This window comes from Phyllostomus hastatus, unplaced genomic scaffold, assembly GCF_019186645.2.
Source record: "Phyllostomus hastatus isolate PE091 unplaced genomic scaffold, TTU_PhHast_1.1 phas_contig_196, whole genome shotgun sequence".
NCBI classification, from domain to species: Eukaryota; Metazoa; Chordata; class Mammalia; order Chiroptera; family Phyllostomidae; genus Phyllostomus; species Phyllostomus hastatus.
This window is the reverse complement of record NW_025333709.1, coordinates 37,364,355-37,377,841: the sequence shown is the minus strand read 5'-3', so window position 1 is coordinate 37,377,841 and position 13,487 is coordinate 37,364,355. Positions and strand designations below refer to the sequence as shown.

General features: G+C 34.5%; 1 protein-coding gene across 13 annotated transcripts in view; it reads right to left on the bottom strand.

The window, feature by feature from the left end:
• The window catches only part of ADGRL3 (adhesion G protein-coupled receptor L3), a 761,150-nt gene that overhangs the window by 466,018 nt on the left and 281,645 nt on the right, over positions 1 to 13,487 (bottom strand). For 12 of the 13 annotated variants that reach the window (XM_045834530.1, XM_045834518.1, XM_045834519.1 and 9 more), the window contains exon 4: positions 5,936 to 6,139. The exons of the other annotated variant lie outside the window; for it this stretch is intronic. In XM_045834530.1, the coding sequence (XP_045690486.1) occupies positions 5,936 to 6,139 (204 nt within the window). The remainder of the gene's footprint in view (positions 1 to 5,935; positions 6,140 to 13,487) is intronic. 13 annotated transcript variants of the gene reach the window in all.

Below are 13,487 nucleotides of genomic sequence, written 5' to 3'. Positions count from 1 at the left end.
AACCAATGAGAACATTAACCATGTCTTTAAGATAATGCATTGCTTTACAATGTCTTCAAAGGATATAGGTATTTTAACAATTATTTTTAATTAGGCAAAAGTTATATGAGTCAAGATTCCTCTTTGAGGCACTCTTAAAAAGACACATAGAGATTATTTTTGTTATTATTTTATTAAAATGTGTGCTATGTTACATTGTTAATGAGTGTAAATATGAGAGGATTACTTTCTAGCTTCTTTCCAAATTGTTACATGCAAGATTCTACTGAGAATTAAATCAATGCCAAATATATCTAGTCCAGCAGCTCAACTATCTTAACCTTGTTCAATTTCTCTTCTTTTTATAGTACTGAAAAGTATATAATGCAAGTAGACATACTTTACAGTAAGATTTCTTTCAGCATACTGAAAAGTACAAAAAGAGATTGAATGAAAATTTTAGCAGATACTCTTTTGTTACAGAATAGCTTATCACACCTAAGCCAAAATAGAATGATCAAAGAGTAGTAATAACATTTTCCTCTTTGATGAATAACTTATGCCCAACAAATAATATTTTTATTTTTTTCAGATTTGTATACTGTATTTAAGTTATGTGCTCTTAAATTTGGGACCAGAAATTTGAGTTTCTGCTGAGAGGAGTATGTTGAGTAAGTCATTTATAAATGGAAACAATGCCATCATTCCTTACTCTCATTTTCTGTCTCCTCTTGCTTTTCTTATCTGAGTAGGTGCTATTATCACTCATCACACAATCACTCCAGGCAGAAACTTGGTTGTCCTTTTTGGACTTTTCCTCTCTCTTACTCACATACCCAGTGAATCTCTAACTCTTTTCACTTGGTCCTCATTATCAGTAATGTCCTTCACTCCTTAAGGCAGGACCACCATCCTTTTTTTATCTATGTCAATAGAATAACCTCCCAATCTTTCAGTCTTGAAACCTCTAGTTCATTCTTAAAATCTAGGCAGGGAATCATTCTTTGCTTATTCCTCTAAGAATAACTTAATTATTCCCTTGTTACCACCAGAAAAATTCCAAACTCATCATGATATTATATAATACCATGCTGATCATATCCTTGATTACTTCTCAAGATCATTCTGTACTAATGTCTAGACGTCATCCTTTGAACTTCTATGCTCCAAATACTGAACTAGGCATTTTTTGCTACTGTTTCCTCTATCTATAATAGTATCTTCCTTCTACTTCTGTACTTGGCTGACTACTATTGCCTGTCAGGTCACAGTTTAGATATCAGTTTATATTCAGTAGTACTTTTCTCTGACCCTCCAGAACGGGTAGATATTCCCTCCATAGTATTCTACACTCAGCCTCTGAAATAGGTATTCCTGGTATTGCTTCTTTGCTACACAATTGCTTCTGTGTGGATGTAGGTCATGAAATGGCCAGTGATATTAAGAGTAAACTCAGGGATACTTACCTAACCTAATGGGGATTAAACTCCCTGTATTGGAAATGTAAACTAAAGGCAAGAAGGATGCCAATTAGTGGTCGGTACCAAGAGGGGGGTTGTGCATTGGGGGTGACAGACGATTCTAAATGAACAACGACACCTGATAGAAAGTTAGAGAACCAAAGAAGAATTAAACCCGTTTCTGGGGCAAATGTTGGGGGATGATTTCCTGATATTTACTGATACTCAAGGTCCAGGACTTGAGTCCTTACATTCCCATGAGAATTCTGTATTCTTACAACACAGTTCCTACACTGAGCACTCCCCCCTAAAACACACACACACACACACACACACACACACACACACACACACAAGCTACTGTTAACTACCATTTACAAACATGGCTCTTGCCTCTTGGAATGCAAGGTATCCTTTAGCAAGAATTTGCCACACGGTAGTCTTCTTGTCTCCCCATACCCACTGAGAGATCCGAAGTTTGTGAATTCTCCATCTTTGTCTTCCTGGCACTTAGTGCAGTACCTAACGTGCATCTGCACTCAGTCCAACATTGTTAAAAATGATAAATGAGAACAAAACTAAATGAAGGAACTTCCACTATTTAATAATTCAACAGCTGGCTTTTGTGTAAAGTAATAAAAAAAAAAACAAATGGAGTTTCCCCCTTGCTTATAATTATCATAAAAGCATTCCCATCTATAAACTTAAGAACCCAGAAATTGGGGTAAATGGGAAAAATATTGATTGTAGAGTTTGATGTGATTCTCCAAAGGACTGACAGAATGCCAAAGCCCCTTGGAAAAGCATTTTGGCTCCTGCAAGAGGTAGAGTTTATGACTTGTCAGGATTGGAATGCTTTAGCTGTATTCTGAGAGAGCACTTTGTAGGAACCCTGTACACTCTCTGTGTGGCTTGCAGGAGGGTTATTTGTAGATCATCTCAATGAACCTTTTATGCATCTGCATGAAAATCACAATTAAAGCAAGGAAAGTGCTGATAAAAAACACATTAACATTCCTTTAGCTTCAAGGAAGTCTTGATATCTAGTCATTGACTGGGCAATCTGCCCTCAGACTTCCTTCTGCTTTAATATGCTAAGGAGAAACATGTCTTCTGAGTACAATGTTGTTTTTTTTTTCATTCTTTATGTTTTGCTGCTTTGCTATGAAGCCATAATTCCTATGAATCTAAACACTCATTAACTCTCAAGAACTACTATTAGCTATCTGGGATCAAATGAATATAAAGGGAAAAATGGGCAAAGAGTAATTTCAAACCAATATAAGGGTTTTTGTTTTGTTATGTTATATTGTTATGGCTGTTTTTGTTGTTACGGCTGTTTTTGTTGGATTTCTTCCTTGCTTGCTTGGCTCTATAGAACAAACAGAGATTAACATCTTTTAAATTACTAGTAATCAATTTTATTTTTCTGTCAGATTTATTAATATCAGTTTTTACTATTTATATGTATTTCTGAGTTTGCTGTGTCTTAAAGTATTTTGTTTCTAGAACAGACTGTTGTTTTTGTTTTGAGAAGTGTGGAGCGGAGGAAGGAGGAAAATGAAGTTTACTGACATTTTCTTGTCTGCATTCTTCCATGCCTTTTCAATTTGAAAAGCTCAAGATAATGTGGTAGCTCTTATTTCAATTTCACTTTTAATACCTGACCAAGCACTCTAGCTGTGTACACCATCTTCTATACTAAGAAAGATTATGTCCCTGTAATATTTTCTCATTCTTCTTTGTTTTTTCTACGAAGCACTCAAAGATGACCTTCAGTTGCCTCTGTCTCACTGATAAAATTAGTTTTTCACAAATGCAACTTTCCAAAAGTATTGTCTCATCATAACAGATTAACATGATTCTGTTGGTTCCTTTTAAATCATATTTACCTCAAAGTCCAGTTATGAGAACAAATGAAGATTTCCTTGGACCCTCATTTCCATTTCTGTCCAAAACAGAATATAATTTTCCCATTTTTAAATTGATAGAGAAACATAATTCATAACGCATTATGATATTGCCACCTCCCTCATACATTGCAAAAGCAAAAGTTCATAATACAGAAAAGTCTTATTAAGCTTTAAAAGTTGGGGAACACTTAAATTCAGCCAACTATTTAGTAAAAGTTCTATAGGGAAAAACTATTCTAATTGGCCAATATTCTTAATGTTTTCACAAGATAGAATTGCCATCAGGTAGGGGGTGTGTGTGTGTATTAATGTTAGTTGTTGATTTAAATACTTATAACATCTACTCAAAAATCAAACTTCTTTCCTTCTTTCTACTCCATTAGTGCTAGGAGTTGTGATGAATGAATGTGCATTGGAGCAAATTAATTAATGCTAACTTTATATTATTTTATAATATAAATCAAAAGGCAATATCATGATGAAAACTTTGTCATTATGGAAGCACATTCTGGGAAACATAACTACACCCAATTCTGAGAATTTCAGGTTTGACATGGTAATACAAAATGGAAAGCAGAAAAGAACAGACAATGAAGTTCTTAAAGAATGCTTATTACATATTCTCCTTGAATTATCAGAACACATAGGAGCCATTTCTACATGCTTCTGTGGATGTATATGTACCCACCCCCATTGCCCCCTACCCCAATCATCACCACCAAGAAAGAAATGCTAATCTGAACAGAAAGGTTCTAGGCCATCAAATGAATGTGACTGAGTGGACATAGCCAGAGTGAGTGCCAAGTTTCCCATAGATCTACTCTTTTTATGTGGCTGCAGTAATTGAAGAGTCAGGTTTAAATCTTACTGGTCTCTTAAATCTCAAGTGGATTTATGATGCATCAACTTCCCTAGGATCTGAACTGAAGCAAAGTATTCCAACCTATTTTATCAGAGAATTCTCCAATGGAGCTTAGAAACTCAACTACTATTATGGCATTTCACGTTCTTTTGCCAGTGTTTCTTGTATAGCCCCTTGAGGAAATTATGGAATAGGAGAGGTGACTGAGTTTGGGGACAAGATTTGATATTTATGGTTCAACAGCCCAAATGCTTCCTAGCCTTTATCATGTTATAGAACACAAAGAAAATTTTACATATAATATGACATAATATGGTATCAGATGGTGCATCAGATGGTGGCTGTGCATTCAAAATGACTGAGCAAGTACAGCAACAGATCTGCATCAAATTTGCATTATGCTTGAACATTCCTCTGTGGAAACTACTCAGGTGATTTAGAAGGCCATAGCCATGGGCAACTGCTGATTGGCAGCTTCATCACAACAATGCACCTGCTCATGCATTACATCTCGTGAAGAGCTTTTTAGCAAAACATTAACTCACCTAGGTGACTCAGCCCCACTACAGCCCAGACTTCTGGGCACCCTGTGACTTCTTGCTTTTCCCAAAACTAAAATAACATTTGAAAGGGAAGAGATTTCAGACTATTGATGAGATTCAGGAAAATACAACAGGGCAGCTGATGGTGACCGGGAGAACTGTGTGAGGTCCCAAGGTGCCTACTTTGAAGGGGACTGAGGCATCGTTGTCCTTTGCACAATGTTTCCTGTATCTTGTATCTTCTTAAAAAATGTCTCTATTTTTCATATTATATGGTTATATACATCTGGAGAGACTTCGTATACTCCATATTATATGTAATTACATATGGGGGGGGGCAAATGTTGGTTTACAGTTGTGGGTACATGAAACAAAGTTTATTCTTGTGTTATCATTTATTAATTATTGTACTATTTTTTCCATATGAACAACTGTAAACCTACTTTTGACCTACTCTTTCCTGGGGTAAATTAGAGAAATGAAAGTGACTGTACAAGGTTTAATGAGAGAAATAAAAGTTACATTGCCTAAATATCATGGATAAAATAAAATATGAAATATTGAGGGGGAAATAGCGTTGAATTTTATGTAAACATGTAACATTGTCTGGTGGAGATTCACGGGCTGCATGGCACTCCCTGCACGGCACTCCCTGCACTGGCTAACTGCAGAGACGACCCTACTAACAAGGCACTTCCACCATGTCCACAAGAAAATTAGCTAGCTTCTGTAACCATCACTTTTCTATAAGGTTTTATGCTTTAACTGCTTATATAATTCCTAACCAAGATGTTTTCATCATCATCTCAAATTCTGGTAGGTTCCAGTGATGAGAATTCTTTTTTTTCAAACAAGCAGATAACCAGAAATGTTAAAACTTGCATTTTACAACCATTCAAATTTGACAAGAGTTGAAATTATCACTTAAAGTAATTTTAAATTTCCTGTGATAATGGAAAGATATTTCAAATCCAATTGAAGGTCAACATTTTGATATAACGATAAGGCTGGAATGTAGAGCATGCATGCATTTTTTCAACAGCTGGCTAGGATACAACTAAGTGCAAATATTAGCCACAAATACATGAAAAGACACATTAGGGGAACTGCCTGGGGCTGAGTTTCCCAGGAGGCCCTGCCCAGCCACCCCCAGCCCTCTTTCCCCACCAGTGGCCGCACCTTGGGCTGGGATCTGGGCTCCTTGGGCACCTGGACCACGAACTCCTCTGGTAGCTCCACGGGGCCCTTGTCCACGATGAGCAGTGGCGCGCTCTGCGGCTGGCTGCTGAAGGAGATGTCTGGGTGGTAGCGCACCGCTGGGGCTGCGCTCAGCATGTCGCAGGGGAACAGCGAGGGCTGGATGTCGCTCATTGTGCTTGGCACCTGCGGGGACCGCAGGGCGCACCATCAGACTCCGCTCAGCTCAGGACAGCCTCAGAGGAGCCCTGCTAGAGCCAATTCCCCAGACCACTCTCAGCTGCACGCCACAGGCCTCAAGCCCCAGGCCCCAGGCCCCAGACACCAGCCACCCCAGGCCCCATTAAGACAAACCTAGAGCTGAAGAGATTGTGTCTCCTGGTCCCTAGTGCGATAATGACCGCGTAGTTATGTTCTACTTAAACACTATCTTAAGTGAGCCAAAACCTCACCCTGATCCCTAACAATGATTAGAAAATTAGAATAATTATTGAAAGCAGAAAAAGCTACCTGAAAAATACAAATATTATCTATATTTTTAGCTTCACAGCATTCTGTTTGTGTCAATTATGGGTATTCATATCAATAAATGTAACTAGAAATATTGGTTACTGAATTAAATATTTTTAGGTAATAAGCTTCTTAAGGTAAGGGGTAAAAAAGGTTGGAGAGGTTTTTTTTTTATTTTGTTTTGTTTGTTGTATTGTTACACTTACATGGATTGTTTTATATTTATTTATATGTTTCAGGTCCTTTAACATTTTTTGAAGACATTGTATTTAAATCTGTGAAGGACACTCAGGTGAAAAGGATAGGCACATATTTTTTTCATTTATATACACAGTGACTTACTGACAAATGCACATATTACATAAATGAGTAAATATGAAAGACCAAGACAATAATGAAAAAATAAAATTTCACACATATACATATTTTAATAATTCACAAAACAATCATATAGTATACTATGAAAAACAGCTCTGTAAGTACAATCTTTTTCTGGGAAATTGGTACATTAAACACATATTTCACTACACTAATCACAGCTTGTGTAATAATCAGAAATGGTATTAAAAATGTTCCTGCTAAAGAAGGGAGAAGACATACAGGGAAAAAGATTTTGCTTTATACTACTATTTTTAAAATACTATAAGATGTATATTTAAAAACACATTAATAATGTTATATGGCCATCATTCAATAGTCGGGAGAGAAAATAAGAAATTTAATAATGCAAGATAATTTTATAATCATATTTCTAATACTGGAAGTTTATACCATGGAGCAACAATTTCTTGACATATAAAATATTCACAAATTAAGAATGAAAATACAGTTTCTTTCAAATCATAAAATATAATACCACCTTATAGAAAACAACAAAAAATGATATGAGAAATATGTCAAACAACCCGCTGACAATGAAAAAGTTTAGATTAGAAGTAGGGAAACAATATTTTTTACTTAAACTCATTATAATGTATGAGTACCAGGCAAAAGATAGTCTAAATGCTATTTTGATAGTTTGTGTAAATGAAAAAGGTGTCAAAGAAGGAAATGAGTTTTAAATCCGAAAAAGTTGTGAAAATCGAAATCTCTAAATAAGTGCTTCCTTTACTGTTTAAACCCAATGACATCTCTTCTGATTTTGTGACTTTTGAAACATTACTCTCCTCATTGCACCAAATGACAATATTAATTATTCTTTACATAAATACATACAAGCATGTTTCCCTAACATCTTTATAACAACTCTATGACATGAAATTAGCAAAATAATATAATGATGTATTATCCTACAAGCTTCAGTTATAATAAAATTGAAAGAGTTCACCAGCCACCAAGTTAACCTATAAGGACATTTGAAGTGATGAAGTGCTTATATATTCATTCAACAAATATTTACTTAGTTCCCATTATATATCAAGTCCTTTTCTAGGTGCTAGAGCTCTTGGTAAACAAAATAGACCATGTACCTGCTTTAATACATCATCCATTCTTGTGTGGGAGACAGGATATACACATCAAAAATTTGTTTTAAAATACTATATATAGATGAGTAAGTTACAGAAGGTTTAAACAGGGCAATATGTAAAAGCTTCTCGAATTAGGTTTCTATGGAAGGTTTACCTATAGGAGTAAAATTGAAACTGAGGTCTCAAGTTGACAGTCCTGTAAAAATCAGGAGTAAAGAGCACTCCAGGCTTCTTCAGAGCCCACAGGCTGGTACTACCTTAGTCTGTTCAAGAAATAGCACAATGGCCCGGGAAGCTGTACATGGTTGGCTGGGAAAAAGAATGGTCAGAAATGAGACCTCAGAGGTATGCAACAAGTGGACAATCTTTGTAAAAGAGTGTAAGAAGTTTAGTTTTGGAGCAATCAAGTATCTGTTTAAGATACTTGACTTAAGAACAGAATAAAGTTCCTGGGAAAAAAGAATAGAGCAGGAAAGAGGAAAAATTGGGAATAGTTATGTCCACTAAATTAAAGATCAGTTATTTCAGAAAAGGTCAACTTCTAGACTAGGCAGAAAATGACTATTGATTTAAAATGTATATATAGTAGAATCACCATTAACTGAAAAATATAATAGTGTCTATTAAATGAAAGAATCTTAGATTAAACAAATAAAAAATAAGAAGAACATGCTCAGACTAGAATGAGAAAGCTAGGTCTACAAACATAGAAAAAGTAGGTATGAATTAGAAAAGAAAATGATTCTATAGAGTAAGATTAAGGAATACAAAACACCAGGAAGCTTAATAGAATTTGACTCTTGAATTAAAGGAAAATAGACTGATATGTTCTATGAACATAGAACAAGGAATATCCTGTGTCTGTATCTCAGACCCTTCTTTAAATTCACTATCTCTAAGAAACAAATCCAGAATCATCCAGCAATAAGCCCAAAAGTGGAAGGTCTGTTACACTGTCCACATGGAGAAGGGTTATTAGAATGGAGCCAATATCTTAACTTTCATTATAAAAAATATTGTACCTGTCAAACTTAAGATACTGTATAACTTTGGAGGAAATATTTTAGTTATAAATATAAATCTTCCTGAAGCTATTATGAAATTATGTCTTCATGATAAACACCATTATAAGACTGTATTCCATTAGAACCATGGAATCTCAAGGCTGGAAGGAATCATTCAACTAGCATGCTACATATTAACCCTTCAATCAACCCTGCTAAAAATCTCCCACATTTCACATGAAAAGGCAGTGATCCCTATGTCCTTAAACACTCAATTTACTTTGAAACAGCAAGTTCTTCCTCATGTCAAGAAAGCTAATATTTATATACCTTGGCATTCTCCACTCATCTAAATTCTATACAAGTGGGTGATGCAAAACAGATCAAGCTACTCCTACAAGGTACTTGTCTTCAGATATTTGAAGCTAGCCTTCACAACATAAATGTCCCTTTTCTTCTCCAGATGCATAAGGGACAACATTTCTTTATAATTAGCTATAAAAATACCTCAAAATGTTATAGCATTAACTAAAATTTGGAGGTCCCTACCCCTTATACTCCTTTCTGATCTCCATTTGAGACCACATTTTTAAATTGTGTTATGTAAAATTGTAAGATGTCTCAAAGGCATTTGGTGCTGGAACAGAAAGTAATGATATGGCCAACACATCTTACTGTTTTCCCTAATCCTCCTCTGAGAGAAAAGCATTTTTTATCTTCTTTAAAAACTGTAAGTCTAACAATATCTTTTTTGAAAAGGAGACAAAGAATTTGATCCCATTTACAACAGCATAAAAACAATAAAATACTTAGGAATAAATGTAAGGATGTGAAAAATGTCTCCTCTAAAAACTACAAGACATGGATAAAAGAAATTGAAGAAGACAAAAGTGTACTGTGCTTATATATTGTTAAAATGTTAAGACTACCAAAATTCATCTATATTCTCAATGCAATCTCTATGAAGAGTCCAAAGACATTTTATAGAAATAGAAAAAATACTCCTAAAATTGTATTACTTATTGAATAATTAAAGAAGTCCTGAGAAAGAACAAAGCAGAAGGCATCATACTTCCAGACTTCAGCTATACAATAAAGCTACAGCCATCAAAACTACATGGTACTGGAAAAAAAAAAAACCTAACAAGTAGACCAGCAAAACAGAATTAGGAGCCAAAAATGTATTCTCAACTAGTATTTGACAAGGGAGTCAAAACAACTCAATGAAGAAAAGATGGTCTATGTAATAAATAGTGCTGGGATAATTGGATATGCACATGTAAAAAATGAAATGTAACATCACATCTTATACCACTCACAAAAATTAATTCAAAATAATTGAAGACTTAAATTAAATGTAAGACCTGAATCCATGAAACTACTAGAATAAAACATAGGAATAAAACTCCTTGACATGCATCTTAGTAATAATTTTTTGATATGTTGCCTAAAGCATGAGCAACAAAATAAACAATAAACAAGTAGGACTATGTCAAACTAAAAAGCTTCTGCACAGCACAAGAAATGAGGAATAAATGAAAAGACACCCTGCTGAATGGGAACAACTATTTTCAAACCAGATATGTGACAAGGGGTTAATATTCAGAATATATAAAAATTCATAAAATTCAATAGCAAAAAAACAAATGAACAAAAGACAAATAAAAAAGCAAACAGAAAAACCACACAATGAGAAATCACCTCCTACTTGTATTAATGTTTTATCTCTTATCAAAAAGACAAGAGATAAAAAATGTTAGCATAGAAGTGGAGAAAAGGGAACCCTTGTACACTGTCAGTGGGAATGCAAATTAGTATAGCCACTATGGGAACAGTATGGATGATTCTCAAAAAAATTAAAAACAACTACATACGATCTAACAATTCCACTTCTGGAAATACATCCAAAATAGATTAAAAAAAACCCTAACTTATAAAGATATTTGCTCGCCACATTCAAAGCAATATTATTTACAATGGCCAAGACACAGAAAAAACCTAAGTATCCATCAATGGGTGAATGGATAAAAAAATGTATTGTATATGTACAATATATACAATATTGTTCAACCATGAAAAATTAGGAAACCCTACCATTTTCAACTGCACAATTGTCTTTGAGTGCACTATGCTAAGTGAATGAGTGAGACTGAGAAAGACAAATACTGTGTGATCACACTTGTGGAAAACAAACAAACAAATGAGAAAACCCACATAGATAAGGAGAGCACACTTGTCATTACCAGAGCTGAGGGGTGAGGAGAGTAGGATCTGGAAAAAGATGGTGAAAAAGTACAACTTTCCAACCGTCACATAAATAATGACTAGGGATGCAATGTATAGCATGATGCCTGTAGCTAACAGCGCTGTAGAATGTACAGGAAATTTATTAGAAGGGTAAATTCTAAAGTTCTCATCACAAAAAGAATTATTTTTCTTTTTTTTCACTTTTACTGCAGTGATCATTTTATAATACATGTAAATGAAACTATCATGCTGTATGCCTTTAATGAATAAAGTGTCATGTCAATTATTTCTCAATAAAACTGTAAAATATTACACATCTAATTAAGACTTCAATTTTATAAAAGAGAAATTCACTATTTTTAAATATTTGAATTGCTTTAATCATTGAAAATGGTTAATATTCATCAAAAGTAATATGAGTTATCGCCATGATCAAATTGTCCACATAAATACTTCAGATATTCTCACTACTTAAACACTTTGATTCTGCTTTCCTAGTGGGCAAGCATGCAATATGAAAATTAACATTTCATAATCTTCAAAATGATCAAAATATTTCCCCCATGTTTATGCATAGTCTTCAAACATCAAAGGGCATCATAGCATCACAGTTCCTGAAATTTGGTTGTGGATATATATGCGGTAAGAAAAAAAAGGAAAAACAAAAAGCATTTAAGAGGCAAAATATTTATGATGGTAGTACCAGAGTTTTCATCTGATTTGTGGAACTAATGATTGAAATAAATATGAAAATATCTATTTGAATGGTATATACTTTCAGAAATCAATATGGATTTATAAATACTAATTTAAAAAATAGTAAATGAGCACTATTTCTAACCAATTCCAACTGTTTCTGTTTTCTTATTTTTTTATATGAATGAACCACTCTTTATCCAGTCAATTATTTAGCTTCTTTTCCCAAATGTCTTCTGATCATAATACTGAGCTTGGAATCTAGACAAAACAATCGTCTGCAGTACTAATATATTCATAAGGTGAGAGAAATATTGAAAACAAAACACCACCTGAGTTAATTTATCAGTGTTACAAGTGATCTACTTTTTCACATATTAAGAATGTTTCTCAGAAGTCATTGTTTTTTGTGTTTTATGGTAATATTGTACTATATCATTTAATTAATTAGTTAATTATGGCCTCATAGGGTTTTAAATATACTGTATTTATTTTAAGTATATTTTATTGATTATGCTATTACAGTTGTCCCATTTTTTTCCTCATTATCCCCCTCCACCCTGTACCCCACCACCCACCAGCATCCCTCCCCCTTAGTTCATGTCCATGGGTCATACAAGTTCTTTGGCTTCTATGTTTCCTATACTATTCGTAACCTCCCCCTGTCTATTTTGTACCTACCACTTATGCTTCTTATTTCCTGTACCTTTTCCCTCATTCTATCCTCCTCATCTACCAGCTGATAACTGTCCATGTGATCTCCATTTTTGTGATTCTATTCCTGTTCTAGCTGTTTGCTTACTTTGTTTTGTTTTTGTTTTTGCTTTTGTTTAGGTTCAGTTGTTGATAGTTCTGAGTTTGTTGTCACTTTACTGTTCATAATTTTCATCTTCCTTTTTTTAGATAAGTTCCTTTAACATTTCATATAATAAGGGCTAGCTGATGATGAACTCCTTTAACTTGACCTTATCTAGGAATCACTTTATCTGCCTTTGCATTCTAAATAACAGCTTTGCTGGATAGAGTAATCTTGAGTGTAGGTCCTTGTCTTTCATGACGTGGAATACTTCTTTCCAGCATCATTTTGACTGTAAAGTTTCTTTTGAGAAATCAGCTGATAGTCTTATGGGAACTTTTTTGTAGGTAACTGTCCCTTTTTCTTTCTGCTTTTAAGATTCTCTCCTTATCTTTAATCTTGTGTAAAGTAATCATGATGTCACTTGGTGTGTGCTTCCTTGGGTCCAACTGTTTTGGGACTCTCTGAGCTTCCTGGACCTCCTGTAAGTCTATTTCCATTGACAGATAGGGGGGATTCTCCTTCATTACTTTTTTCAAGTAAGTTTTAAATTTCTTATACTTCCTCGTCTCCTTCTGACACCCCTATGTTTCAGATGTTGTAACTATGACTCTGACCTACATATTCAGTTTTAACTTTCACTATTAATTTCATGGATACAATACCTATCCTTCTATAAATGCCTGCCTAATCCTTTGTTCACGCTACCTTCTTGGTAGGAAACCCTTTCCCCTACTTCTCAGGCATTCCAAATATCACTCTTCCCACAATTTCCTTAAGCTACTTATTCACTATATATATATATATATATA